This window comes from Ovis canadensis, chromosome 10 (assembly GCF_042477335.2).
Source record: "Ovis canadensis isolate MfBH-ARS-UI-01 breed Bighorn chromosome 10, ARS-UI_OviCan_v2, whole genome shotgun sequence".
Lineage (NCBI taxonomy): Eukaryota > Metazoa > Chordata > Mammalia > Artiodactyla > Bovidae > Ovis > Ovis canadensis.
Window position 1 is genome coordinate 69,113,389 of NC_091254.1, and position 15,542 is coordinate 69,128,930.

At 36.5% G+C, this 15,542-nt stretch overlaps 1 protein-coding gene across 21 annotated transcripts in view; it reads right to left on the bottom strand.

Moving 5' to 3' along the window:
• The window catches only part of RBM26 (RNA binding motif protein 26), an 83,250-nt gene that overhangs the window by 51,789 nt on the left and 15,919 nt on the right, over window positions 1-15,542 (bottom strand). For all 21 annotated transcript variants that reach the window (XM_069602381.1, XM_069602376.1, XM_069602380.1 and 18 more), the window contains exons 2-3: window positions 4,050-4,168; window positions 3,309-3,445 (exon numbers count right to left, since the gene is read on the bottom strand). In XM_069602381.1, the coding sequence (XP_069458482.1) occupies window positions 3,309-3,445; window positions 4,050-4,168 (256 nt within the window). The remainder of the gene's footprint in view (window positions 1-3,308; window positions 3,446-4,049; window positions 4,169-15,542) is intronic.

Here is a 15,542-nt window from a genome sequence, read left to right on the forward strand (position 1 = left end):
TGCAATAGAATTAACCAAGTCACAGAAAAAGAAAATGCTTGAGAAAATAATACATGTGAATATAGTTCTCTAGTTTCTCATAGCAGTATGACAACTATATAATCCTCTTCCTACAACCCATATTATACAATTAATAGAAAGCAGTCCTTAAACACATTGCTTTCCCTACACCAGTTTTCCATGCTGCCCCAAAAAACTGGTTCCACAAGACATTAAGAGGTGTTATTAGAGAAAAAAGGATTTTATTTAGAGGATAAGCAAATTGAATAAATATTAAACATGAGCCTCTATAAATATGATAAAGCTCAAGATTTTTAATAAAAACCCTAAGATATTCTGATGCAGATAAGTCTACAAGACAGCGTAAAAACAAATAAATGAAGTAGCATAAACATGTCCAGGTTTATGTCAGTTGTTTCAGCATCCCTTTGGGTAAAAGCCTCTCACCATCAAGTGCCCCTGAATGAGAAAGTAAATGAAATCTTATCAACAGACCAAACTCTGAGAAACAATGCTTAAAAGCCTTCTTGTAACAATTTGCTTTTTTTTCTTTAAGTACTTTGCTCAACTCTTCCTATCCATTTCAACCCTCCACTTGGAAAACAAAACAAACCAAAACCTCCTGTTGCACTTTTCCCCTTCTACTTGCTTCCATGCACTCTTGTAAGTAATCTATGTTGACAGATTGCTATATTCCATGGTACATGCCCAACTGGGAACTTTTAAAACACCCACAGCATTTAAAATACAGACTGCCATCCTGACATTTCAGTTCTGAAAGATGAGGGATAAATATCCTTCACAACTGGTCAAAACAACTGTGGTGAAATATTATTATATCAACAGATGTAAGACTAAGGCTTCAATATTAATTCATCAATGGGTAAAATTTAAATGAATTATTGTATATCTCTGTGTTGCATAAGCAGTTGCTAAGACAATACCCACTATCCCCTTCTTTCTCACTAATGTTCTAGAACCCCTGTACTATTAGGTACAAAGCATGAAGTTATAATAATTTCTGGTCTTCCCCAGCAGATAAAAGTAATGGGGGTGTTTTATGTATGTGTGTGAGAAACTACATACATGTACATGTGTGTAAATGTGTCCAAACACAGAGATAAAAATACATTTGAGAATTATTACACAATACACAGCAAATATATTACTACATAATATGTATATATCTTACTTACATAATCTGGAAAAAAAACAGGGTATCAGGTGAAAGAACCAAACAAAGGTCACGATTAAACCATATCACCCACCACTTAACATCCCTCAACAGTAATTGCAGCTATCGTTCATTGAGAACCTACTTTGAGCCACATACTCTGCCAAGTGTTCACAGACCTTATTTCACTATTCCTCACAATAACCCTATAATATTTCCATTTCACAGCTGAGAAAAGGTTGGAAAAGTAGTAATTTCAAGGTCACAAAACAGTGGGCAGGAAAGGCAAAAATTTAACCAAGATTTGTTTAACCTAAAATTAGACTAACCATGGACATATTATAGCTTGTCAATAATTATTTTTAAAATTACAATCTTTAACATCAAACTAAGGAAATCTGAATTAGTATATGATCATTATACATGAGTGGTAAACTTGTACAAAAGGTAAAAACTTCAAAAACTCTTAAAGCATAAGTCATTTCTATTGCCCTGTGAAGGCCCTTTTATTTGACTACCTTAAAAATAGGCCCTTGTAAAATGCATGTAAGGCAGAAACAAGCAGATTTACTGACAATCTGGTTATTTTCCTAGAACACAGATAGTAGGAGCCCATACCTGTAAGATACTATGCGCAAGAGTTCAAAGCACATCTGAGACTGTTATCTTTGAAAGGGCTGCTGGAGACTTCCCTAATGGCGCAGTGGATAAGAATTCAGCTGCTAGTGCAGGGAATATGCGTTTGATCCCTGGTCCAGGAAGATTCCACATGCTGCAAAGCAGCTAAGCCCATGCGCCACAACTACGGAGCTTGAGTTCTAGAGCCCAAGAGTGACAACTACTGAGCCTGTGTGCGACAACTATTGAAGCCCACATGCTTAGGGCCTGTGGTCTGCAACAAGAGAAGCCACCACAATGAGAAGCCTGTATACCGCCACCAAGAGTAGCCTGTGCTTGTCGCAACTAAAGAAAGCCCCTGTAAAGCGACAAAACACCCAGCGCAGCCAAAGAAATAGAAAAGGCTGCTGACAAGGGAGGCCCTTGGTTGACATCTGCAAACTATGACTTCTGGAAGGTTCCCATTATTCCCTAATAATAACAGTTCACCATGCCTGAACTGCAGATAGTGACTGCAGCCATGAAATCAAAAGATGCTTGCTCCTTGGAAGAAAAGTTATGACCAAACCAGACAGCATATTAAAAAGCAGAGACATTACTTTGCCAACAAAGGTCCACCTAGTCAAAGCAATGGTCTTTCTAGTCATCATGTATGGATATGAAGAGTTGGACTATAAAGAAAACTGAGCACCAAAGAATTGATGCTTTGAACTGTAGTGTTGGAGAAGACTCTTGAGAGTCCCTTGGACAGCAAGGAAATCCAACCAGCCCATCCTAAAGGAAATCAGTCCTGAATATTCATTGGAAGGACTGATGCTAAAGCTGAAACTCCAAACTTTGGCCACCTGATGCAAAGAACTGACTCATTTGAAAAGACCCTGATGCTAGGAAAGATTGAAGGTGGGAGGAGAAGGGGACGAAAGGATCAGATGGTTGGATGGTATCACTGACTCAATGGACATGAGTTTGAGGAAGCTCCAGGAGTTGGTGATAGACAGGGAAGCCTAGTGTGCTGCAGTCCATGGGATCACAAAGACTCAGATACAATTGAGCAACTGAACTGAACTGATGCCTGAACTGTCTGGATAAACAATGTGGATTGTGCTAAACATCTGCTTTCCTCCTCAGAGTTTGGAAGTCTGGTAAATCCTAGGCTGAAGGTGGCCATGTAACCAGTCCTAAATACAAACCCTGGGCACTGTGTCTCTAAGGAGCTTTCCTGGTTCACATGTGTTGTCACTACGCATTACATACATCCTCTTTGACTCCAGTGGAAGAAACCTCTGCAAATTTGTTCCTACCCCAGCCTTTGCATGATACACTTTCTTCCCTTTGCAGATTTTGCTTTGTATCCTTTCACTGTAAGATATAGCCATCACAATGACTGTATCCTGAGTCTGTTAATCAAACCTGGAGGTGGTCCTGAGGACTCCAACACAGATACAAAAAATAAAACTCAATTTAACTATTCCAAATATGTTTTTAAAGAACACGAAAGTTTAACACAAACTCTTACCTCTTCTTTTTTTATATCTTTTTCTTGGTGCTGAAAAAATTCTACCTTTAAGCTTCCTGAGGATGGCTGCTCTGGAGGAGGTAGATAACTCTTTGTATTCACAGCATCAAAAAGTTTTTCCACAAATATCTGTGTCTCTAAAACAAAAACCAGCACAGATTAACAGATTTTCTAGTTATTCTCCACTTCTTCACATCAGACTTCAGTATGATGAAATATATCTTGATTTTTACAAATCTAAAAATTATACTAACAGCTTCCCAACCAGTGTGCTATGGTACAAGTCCCATGGGAATATGGATGTCAATTCCCAGGATGCTGAGGGCTAGAATGAATGGCCAGAGCCTGTGGGTCAGTCACCACCAGCCATTGCTAGTCTCCATGTACCTGCCTACTGTGCCAAACAGAAATATTATCATTACCTAGTTCCCAGCAAAGTGAAAAATGTTGAGAAGCACTGTGCTAGAGACAACATCAGTAGTAGGTTCCTAAACAGTACTATCTTTCAGTCATTTTCTTAATCTTTTAAGGAAAACTATCAGCATTCTTTAAGAATGAACACAGGATGTTAACGGAAAAAAAAAAAAATTTCTATTATAAATAAGCCATGAATAAAACCAGTAATCATACTATCTGTTCAACTTTATTACAGTTACAGCCTGTCTCTTACCAAACTCCTTTAATACTCTCTGAATCTTGTTTTAAGTTATCAAAGCAATATTTTGAAACCAAAGCTCTTACCTTTTTGAAGAAATACATCCAGTTGATCAATACATAATGCCTTTAACTCTTTTTCACTTTTGTCTTTCTTTACCAAAGCGAGAACATACTTTGCCAGGGCTGATGGATCTGCATCACAACTAAAGAAAAGAGCAATGTTGAAGGAAATTTAGCCATAAACAACTGCACACTCTATAAGTTCCAATTACAAACTAAGTCAGCATGATAGTTAAACAAGTTAATATATGTAAGCATCATCTAATTCACAGAAGCAATGATGAACTAGAAGTTTTTCTCCCTCATATTAATATACTTTACACATTACATGTAGTCATCATTCTGTATCCTACCAAACATATACTAATACATGTACTAAAGATTCAGAAAGTTCTATTATTTTAAAAAAAGAGAAGTTACAACAAATTATGGATAATACCAAAACATCAAAAACTAATAAGCAATGTGGTACCAATAAAAATACCAAGAGGCTATTCTTTCCCAAACGAGGTAAATAATTGTCAAACAATATCTGGAAAAGAGGACAATAAAAGGAAACTTGAAAACATAACACAATATATATACTTTTAACAAAACAAAAGAAAGTTTAGAAACAGACCCAAATACACATAGAAATACAGATTTTACAAGGATGATATCCAAATCAAGGAAGAAGAGATGAACTACAAAATAAATGACACTGAGAACACTTGGCAGTTATCTTTCTAAAAAATTAAGTTGGACCCATAATTTATTCCATATTCCACAGTAAAAACATGAAACCATTACAAGTATTAGAAGAAAACAAGAAAAAGTTATCTTACAACTCTGGAGTAACGAACACTTTCTGAACTGCATTGCAAAAGAGTAATTTGATTATATTAAGACAAATAAAAGCAAAAACTTAGGAGTATAAAGAAGCCTTAAAAGTCAAACAAAATACTAAACAGAAAAACAATTCTTAAATGAGTAAAAATACCTCATCCATCCATAAGAGAAATTCAAACTTAAACTATATTGAAATATAATTTTTCTGTTACAAAGTTGAGAAAATCTAAATATATGAAAATATATCCTAGAGGCAAGACTAAGGGGAAAACAACCAGTTTTCACACATTATGGCTGCTAAGAGGGACTCAGTAGATACTAGAGTATGGCATATCAAGGTCACAAATGCAACTGACCCAGCAACTCTATTTCAGTGAATAAACTTTACAGATATACTTACATGTTCAAAATGACTTGTGTACAAGGTATTCAGTGTCACACTGATTATAAAATAAAAAATCTGCAACTGTCCATTTACAGAGGACTGGAAAAAGAAAATATACTAAGTCTACACAAGGGAATGGCATACAACAAAAGGACAACAAACAACGGGGGAGTTTTCATGTCAGAGATACCTCCCTATCAATTTGTTACATTTAAAAAGCAAGACAGAAAAAATCTGTATAGTATATTACCATGTGTGGGGAGAAAAGGAGAGATTATATATTTGGACTGGCTTATGTCTGAATAATGGAATATGTATAAGTATAAACTATGCTTGCCTGTTGATCGGGATGAAGAGTAGGAAGTTAGTGAAAATGAAACAGGGTCAGGAGGGAAAGTTTCTGATGTCCAAACCATGCCCATCAAATTTTTTAAAAGCAGATTAACTGTTTTTCAACTAAGCTAAAGTTGTTACCTATTTAATTCACAATCGTTTTCCAAGTTAGGGTGAATAAAATCATAGCAACAGCTAATAAGCACTAACATTTACCAAACCCTTATTTGAGCCATGAACTATGTTCCATACTTTACACCCTGTATTTAGCTCTCACTTTACTGATGAAACAGAGGCTCAGAGAAAAACTAGGCAAACTACTTCAGACTACATGTTAGTAACAGAACCAAGATTTAAACCTGAACTTCTTACTCTAAAGTCTACTCTCTCAACACTACAGTCCCCAACCGCATTGTTTCTTATAGCGATCTACCCAGAAACCAGACCTCCAATTTACTTACTGCTACAAACATCTAGTTACAGCCACCAATTTACTTAGCCATCCTAGCAAAAGCCCCTACAATGCCTCCCTATACACTTAGAGGCTGTCCAAGGCATAGTTCCTCTTATTTCTTCCTGTGCTCTTCCCCTCAGAGTCCATTATTTCGATAAACCTCTGAATTCCTCAGCCCCATCTGCATCACTTTCTACTATTTTTCTATCCCACCAATTTATTAAAAACCCAACTCAGAACCCACTCCACCCCCAGGTTAGATTTCACTTCCTAGCTTGGGTTAATTTCATGACAGCAACATAAACAATGTTCAGTAAATTGAATTTTCAAAGGACAGATGACACAAAAAGACTTACCAATCATGGCTTAAAAAAAAAAAAAAAAAGACAAATACATTAGGGAATTACAGTGGGGAGAGATAGTGACTACAAACGAGAGGGAGAGGTAGGATAACAGTTCATTTGAGGGAAAACATGATACATTAGAAAAGACCCTGATGCTGGGAAAGATTGAAGGCAGGAGAAGGGGACAACAGAGGATGAGATGGCTGGATGGCATCACTGACTCAACGGACATGAGTTTGAGCAAGCTCTGGGAGATGGTGAAAGACAGGGAAGGGAAGCCTGGCATGCTAAAATCCATGGGGGTCACAAAGAGTCGGATCCAACTAAACGAATGAACAACACAACAATACATGACATCCTTCAATTTATTTTTATTGCTCTTTATTGTAAAATTGTTAGCAATCTTAACTCTAACAACAATAAACACAAAATGTAATTCTACAAGTTCTACTAAAAGTTCAAATACTAAGAGTATTAATAAGGAACCTATATACATTAAAGCTAGAAAACTATACTATAATACATATACCAAAAAGTCTTAATTCCTATACATACCTGGAATGTAACAATTCTACAGAAGTACAGTAGTAACACACCACTGAATCAAAAAGCACATGTTAAAGACAGTGGGCAACCTTGGCTGCACAGTAGTAACACTTTAGGAAAATCTGACTGCAAGTGAATCAACAGGTCTAATACAACCATCTGTAATTTTGCTTCATTTATTTTATAAAAGCTGCACAAATCTGATACAATATCAGAATTGAGAACTGCTCTATCAAGGAACCAGTACCACATTTATCATATGCTGTGAAGACTCCCTACAGTACATGGCTCTGGTGACTTGTCTTCAAACTCTTCAGTCTTCCCTTCAAAAGGCAGAGCCAAATTCCCTACCCTTTGGAGAGTAGGCTCAATATAGTGCCTTGCTTCTAAACAATCAGAATATGGCAGAAGTGACAGTGTCTGACTTCTGAGGTCAGATATCATCTAGGTCATGAAAGACACAATGGCATACTCTTTGTTCTTTTTCTGGAATCATTTATTCTAGAGAAATCAGTTGCTATGCTTCAAGGATACTCAAGCAGCCTTATGGAGAGTACCATGTGGTGAAATGAGGGCCCCCCAGGGTGGACTGAGGTCTCTCGCCAGTAGTCACGTTAATGAACATGGAAGCCGATTCTACAGCCCCAGTGGAACCTTGAAAAGACTGCAGCACTGACCAACAACTTGACCACTATCTCATGAGAGACTACTTAGCTAAACAGCTCCAAATTTCTGACCCACAGGAATGATACATGTCATGAGATCATTAATGTCTGCTGTGCTACTAAGCTAAGTTTCAGGGTATCTGTTATTAATCACAAATCCACTTTTCTCATAGATCTATTTCCATTTATTCACAAAGACTTGAAGTGGATTACAACCTAAATAGAAAGAAAAAAATTCATTTCAATGGTACATGAGATTTTTAAGCACTTTCTCTTTAAAATTTATTTTAATATACTTATTTAAACCAACCATTTAAAAAAATGCAGACAAAATGACTTGTGATAAGTTAATTTTTTCATGTTTACCATAATGAGCATGAAAGTACTTAAATCTGTGATGAAATAAACATGAAGAAATGGGACAATAACCTCATGCTGTACCTACAGACACACTTATACTGGCAATCTGGTAACTGCACGAGAGACCATGAAATGATACTTATTCATGTTAGGTAACCTGAATAAGCACCATCACCTAAACCTTAACCTAACAAGGCGTCAAGCTAAATACACTTTAGTTTACCAGAAATCACTGTGGTAAAATATATATATAATACTATCACTATCTTTACTGTTTTATTGCAACTGCTATTAATGAACAAATTCAGAGTCCCTACACTGAGTCCAAATGCTATAATTTGACTGAGTATTGGTTTGAGAGCTGTGGTGAATTTTTAGTTTAATAATGACCTAATAACTGTCACTTCACATTTCTCTTAGCCAAACATCAAATCTATTCCATTTCCTCCATTATTTTTTAAACAGGACACTTTTTAATAGTGAATTAAAATGTTAGCAGCTAAAACTGTGGAGAAAGATTTTTAAAATTATTATGGTCTAGACTACAGTTTTATAAAACAGCAAGATAGAATTCCTGATTCTTTGCTCAGAATCTTTTATTAGAAGCAATTCAAATCAAATCAAGAACTAAGAAGTCCCAACAATCATAATGAATCAAGAACCATACCAAAAAAATGCAAAATACTTAAAATGGTCTGAAAGGCAGATTACTCTGCAAAATGTTAGACTGCAAATTACACAGTAGAAGTAAGGTTTATAATTTCACATTTAACAGCAAAACAGGATATATGTATTTGGGAGGTAATTTTTCTTAAGTCCTAAGGAAGCCATTTCATATTTATTTCAACACTTTTGAAAAAAGAAGGTATGTACTTACAAATTACAGCTAAGTAAAAAATAATCTGAACACAATAAATCTGAACAGCAAATAATAATCTGAAGTTTAATATACCAGAATGTCATGGGTCAGGGACAAAAGGCAAACAATGTGCTCTTGTTACTATCTGTCTTAATTAAAAGTAGCACTGCTACTTCATCTGAGCATAGAGCAATAATAACCTACTATGCAAAATTAATGAAGTAAAAATATTTAAATTATGTATCAAAAGAAAACTATATTCTGATAGTAAGCGGTCAGTTATTTTTTAAAACTGTCTCCATGGTAAGCAAAGACTGTTCATGAGGTACTTTACCAGTTGCTGCTACTGACAATAGGTTTGTGATTTGAATGACACTTTATCTTGTCAGAGCCAGTCTACCCTCTGCTATAATACCACTACTTTGGAAACATGTGAAAGAAAAGTGGGGCTAAAATAGTTTAGATCCAGGAAAGAGAAAAAAAGAATCACATTTTGAAAATGTTAAGGACAAAGCAATAATACTGAAACTGATAAAATTCATTTCTACTTAGAAAACAGGCTTAATTTCCACAAAGTTTAAGTGCTTCTAAGATCAGCTTGATTCCAAGCTGGAATCAACATTGCCAGGAGAAATATCAATAACCTCAGTTATGCAGATGACACCACGCTTATGGCAGAAAGTGAAGAGGAACTAAAAAGCCTCTTGATGAAAGTAAAAGTGGAGAGTGAAAAAGTTGGCTTAAAGCTCAATATTCAGAAAATTAAGATCATGGCATCTGGTCCCATCACTTCATGGCAAATAGATGGGGAAACAGTGTCAGACTTTATTTTGGAGGGCTCCAAAATCACTGCAGATGGTGACTGCAGCCATGAAATTAAAAGACACTTACTCCTTGGAAGAAAAGTTATGACCAACCTAGACAGCATATTCAAAAGCAGAGACATTACTTTGCCAACAAAGGTCTGTCTATTCAAGGCTACGGTTTTCCTAGTGGTCATGTATGGATGTGAAGAGTTGGCCTGTGAAGAAAGCTGAGCACCGAAGAATTGATGCTTTTGAACTGTGGTGTTGGAGAAGACCCTTGAGAGTGCCTTGGACTGCAAGGAGATCCAACCAGTCCATTCTGAAGGAGATCAGCCCTGGGATTACTTTGGAAGGAATGATGCTAAAGCTGAAGCTCCAGTACTTTGGCCACCTCATGAGAAGAGTTGACTCATTGGAAAAGACTCTGATGCTGGGAGGGATTGGGGGAAGGAGAAGAAGGGGATGAGAGAGGATGAGATGGCTGGATGGCATCACTGACTTGACGGCCATGAGTCTGAGTGAACTCCGGGAGTTGGTGATGGACAGGGAGGTCTGGCGTGCTGCAATTCATGGGGTCGCAAAGAGTCGGACACGACTGAGCAACTGAACTGACCTGAACTGAAGACCAGCAAAAACATAATCTGCCAATAAAGTATACTTCTGACCAACTTCAATTACCCCTCTGTGTGTTTGTTGTGGGGAAGGGAGTCAGGGAGGGGAGAAGAGGAGGGGAGCAGGTAAAACACAAAACAAGAAACTACAAAATAGCACTGAGGAGTGTGAGATGAAGGGGAAGCAACCACATATTTTAATTGATAAAAGCCAAATGAGATAATGTGTGAAAGGAAGGAAAACGGATCATCAAGATGAGATAAAACCGATAACTGAGAACTCGAGAGCAAAGTGTCGCTCTCGTGTGCAGCAGGGAGGCCACTGCTTTCTCTTCTAGGTGCCACCTTTCATAAATGTATAAACAAACCCAATCATTCTTAGAAACTGACCAGAATGGAAATGTGTATCATCATCAAATAGCTTGCTAGAGATTCCTGGCCTGGAAAACTGAAATGTCAAGAGTGCACTTGGTAGGTTTTCAAATAACTGAAGGGCTACCACAAGGAAGAAGGATCACCTTTATTCACTACATCCTCCATGGGATATAATTAGAACCAGTAAGTGGAAGCAAGAGATTCTGGTTTAAAATAGAGATGGAATTTTTTAATAATCAAAGGCCTCCCAAAGGCTGAATAAACTGCCTGAAAGAAAGTGAATTCTCTATCATTAGAAAGGTTTCAAGCATAAGTTCAACAGCCCCTGGCAGACAAGCACTAAATTAGATAGTAAATCCCTCACAAACCTCAAAGAGTGTAATCCTTAGGTTTAATTTGTTCATGGGGTATTGTGTAGATATATAAAAAGATAATACAGCATTCTTTTCAAATCTATAATAATGAGTAGCAACTTTATACTACACTATAGATAAAATATAAACTATAAAATATAGTTTCATCAAAAATATATCAAAACCAAAAAATACAACTTCTTACTCATATATGTAGCCTCTGCACCTAACACAGTACCTGAGACAATACTGAAAGAAAGAGAAAAAGAGAATATACTTACAAATTTCACTAGATTATTAGCTCACTTGTCAGGGCCCTTTCTTTTCCATTTTCATAAAGTTCTGAGAATAAAACTTCAGTTTATCAATTATCTTCTAACAGCACATTCACCTTTCAAAAATATTTAATAAGCACCTAAAACGTCAGGTACTGTTCTAGAATCCTGGGGATACAAATTTGAAAACCAGAAAGTCCCTATCATTACAGAATTTATTTCACTGGAGATGTAGGGAGGACACAGACCATACATACATACAAGGCATTCTCAAGCAGACAAGAATTCTGAACAGAAAAGATGCAAGGTAAGGGAATACAGGGCTTCCCTGCTAGCTCAGAGGTAAAGAATCCACCTGCCAATGCAGGAAAAGGATATGTCTACCCATTTCAGTATTTCAGCCTGGAAAATCCCATGGACAGAGGGGCCTGGCAGCATAGTCCATGGGGTAGCAAAGAGTCAGACACGACTTAGTGACTAAACAACAAGGGAATAAAGTACAGAAAAGGAGTGAAAGGGAAAAAGAGAAAGAAAAGGGAAGGGGAAGGACTGAATGAGTAGATCCTAGGTAAGATTATCAGGGAAGGATATTTAAACAGGGATCTGAAGTTAGATAGGGAGTAGAACGTAGTACAAGCAAGCTTTTCTGGCTTTCTAGAAAAAGATCCTTCTAGGAAAAAGAAGGAACCCAACAGGAAAGACCTCAGGTGGGCATCTACTTGACACATAGGGGACAGGAGTCCAGTGGGATGGAGCAAAGTGAGCATTCACAAACATTTGGATCTCTCGCTTTTGTAAGGATTTAAAATTAACATCGGGTCACTATGAAGTCATTCAAATCAATGATTTTAAAGGCATACAAATAAAACTTTAGCAATCTCTGAATATACTCTGTTAAGGATACAAATAATGCCCCTGAAAAGCATGGGGTGAACATGCTCATTCTCCTCCAGCTGTATCCGGGCAGGGGAGCGCATGCACCGAATAAGCTAGAAAAGCCAAAGCAATGCGGAAGATCAAACTTTTAATAAAATCTCCCAAAAGAACTTTATTTTCTTAAGAAAGACTTCAAAACACATGAATCAACAGTCACTTTGCTATACAGCAGAGACTGGCACAACACACAACACTGTACATCAACTACACATTAAAAAAAAAAACTCTAATAAAAAGGTTCTAATTAATCCTAACATCAACATATTAGCTTTCATTTTTTAATTAATACTTTCAAAATAGTAATGAGACAGTAAAGTGAAAAAATATTGTACTGCAGTACAATATTTCAGAGTAGTCGGTTTCGTTTTCTTCAAGCTTCTTGGAGGCTTTAGAAATTCAGTGGAAGATAACTGATGAAATGTAACCCAAGCTTCCATTTTCAGTAATCTTGAGAAGGAGGAACTGGAGGTGGCAGTGGGAATTAAAAATTAAATTTAAATATGTTAACTCAGTAACTTTAGAACACGGATATACACCCACGTCTGTTCCTACCAAATTTTCACTTTATATTCAAGAAAAATATCTAATTTGCATCAAAGTCATGCAACTATATTCTGTACTTCGAATTACTCTTTTAAAAACCCAAATTCCATGACAACAGACTATATACATTGAAAAAGTAGATTACCATAGTTTATTATACAGCTTCATCCAATTCAAATAAAGAGGGAAAATAGTTATTTGTATGTAGTAATTAGTTACAGGAAAGGTTACTCATTTAGAATTATTACATGCCCACTTCATTTTACAAAATAAAATGAACATCACAGCAAGCATATCTAAACATGATCTATCCATGACCATCACACGTACCACTTCTTATCACTGGTAAAAACTTATCACAAAACATGCAATTATAATGCTGAAAACTACTTAGTTAGTTCCTTCATTCTTTTGTATTACCCTCAAGAAATGGCAGGAATGCCTCCTTACCTTGAGAGCAGTGGTTCTCAAATTTTTGGTCTCAGAATCCTTTTACACTTTACAAATTAGAGAGAACCCAGAAGAGCTTTTATTTAAAATGATTCTATATGCCATTATTTATAATAAAATTTGAAACTGAAAAAATTCTACACTATTTAGCTTAAAATAACTAAATAAACTCATTACAATTTAACATAAATACTTGCGAGGAGGCAGGAAGAGTAAACCAGAGGAGGAACTTATGGATATAAACCAGAGGGAAGTCGAAGTGTAGGCACAGCTAGATCCACGAGTTCAAATGCTATTACCAGGACCTTCCCTTTCCATTCTGCTTTCCTTTGAATTTTCTTCATTTTGAGGCAGGCGTTCTCCATGTGGCAACAAAAATGGCCCTGAGCAGTTCTTCTGACAGCTAGAGGAGCCTCCCCTCTCTAACAGCATCATCATATTGGTTCTGGGAAATGACTGACCTTCTCTAATTTGAGCTATATCCCCACTGCAGGGCAGGGCTGCATGGAGCTCAATGACTAATTGAATAACCTGAAATTAACATACAACATATCCCCTGCTTTTTGAAAATTTGCTTTATGTCACTTTGTGACTTTTACAGAAGAGCTCTACTGCTAATAACCACAAGAAATTGGGAAAGGATTTTCACTTTTATGAGAAAAGCTGAAAGTCTCCAGCATTTGTTTTGTAGCAAGTTGAAGAGAAGTTGGTATTCTCATGAGCAGACAGAGTGGCACTGCTAAGATCCTTTCCTAGGAACCACACCAGGCATCTCAGCATCAGGCCACCATAGCTCTGAATTGTGTCTGTGAGCAGCTATGCTTTATCCCAACTTATTTTGTGCACCCATTAACAAGATGTGTCCTAGAGTAATGACTTCTTCACTTCATGACATTTTGGCTTAAGAAAAGTTTCACAGGAACACTCTGTTTTCAGAAATCAAGGGAAATCTGTACCCTATACTTTTTATGAATACAGTTATATTCCCACAAGAAAATTAAACTTTGGTAAAACTGATAATGTTTCTTTTTTGGGGGCAAATACCATTGATGCCTGGCTTAAATAATAGACAGGTTCTTTTATCTTTTACATTTAATCTGTCTTAATATGCTGTTTTGGTTGAAATATATGAAGAAAATACCTCCTCAACTAGTATACAATTGGAAAAGTGGAGACCTCATAGATTTCATGGAAGGGTCTCAGGAAATCCCAGGAGTCACACAGCTGAGAATCACTGCTTTCCAAGTTATTCATCAAGTATTAAGTGTCTGATTTAAAGACAGTCTTCCAACTCCCCAAGAGTCAGACTTCATACTGTTCAGTGCAAAAAGCAGTAGCCCAAATAGCAAATTAAGCATACACACCTATGGTTACACAATCATATTACAGAAGTCTCTCTCAAAGGAGAAGTAGACTGCAGGTGAAATGCTGATATGGCAGCCCTCAAGAAAACTCCATTATTTCTTAAATGTTTTACATTTCAATTCACAGCTGAGGAAGAATCAAATTTGCTGCGAAAGGGCTCTGGCTTCCAAAGTCCACTCCTTCAGTTACTTATATGTGGGGTCCCATTTACCTAGTTACAAAACAGATCTGAAGCATTTCATCCCTTCAGTTACTAGCAGAGGCTAAGGAACATTTTCTCCCTTGACTAAGAAAGGGCAGAATTATCCAAAAGAAACAGCACTAAGACTAGAAATCTGAAAAACCTAATTCTGTCATTCTATTTTCAATTAAATTCTTATTACCTGCTCCCTCATATGTTAAAAAAAAAAAGTCTAGCTAATACTGTGTAGCTTATGATAGATAGACTTCTAGGTTTTTTCTAATATTGCCACAACAGTTTTCTATTATTGCTATCAAATCACGCTGAAATTTTTTCATTAAAAAGGGGATACTTTCCACCTCACAGATCTCACAGCTAAAAAACTAAGCTTCAGTTTCCTTATCTGAGAGAACAGCTGCTCTGCCAAATTAGAAATAATTACAAATAAATATGATTACAAATGAGAAAGCATTAACCTGCAAACACCAAAGCAAATGAACTACTAATGAAAAAAAAACAGATTAAAAATGCGAAATTATAAGATGCTTATTATCACCACTCCCTTTGAAAAGATGTTAAAATTTAGTTACTATATTTTAAGCACTATTCCCTTTCAAATCTATGTTCTCTTCTAAGCCAAACTGTCAGCTTTTTTTGAAGCAGTCTGGTATTGAAAAGCACTGAACTCCAAAAACCCAGAGGTTTTCAAATTTCTAGTGTTATCTTACTTTATTCATTTATTACATAATCCTGGGTTAGTATTTTATTTCTCTAGGCTTCCGCTTTCTCATTTTTAAAACAAAGGCACTGAACCATATAACCTGACCAAGTGGGTCATTTTTTAGGAA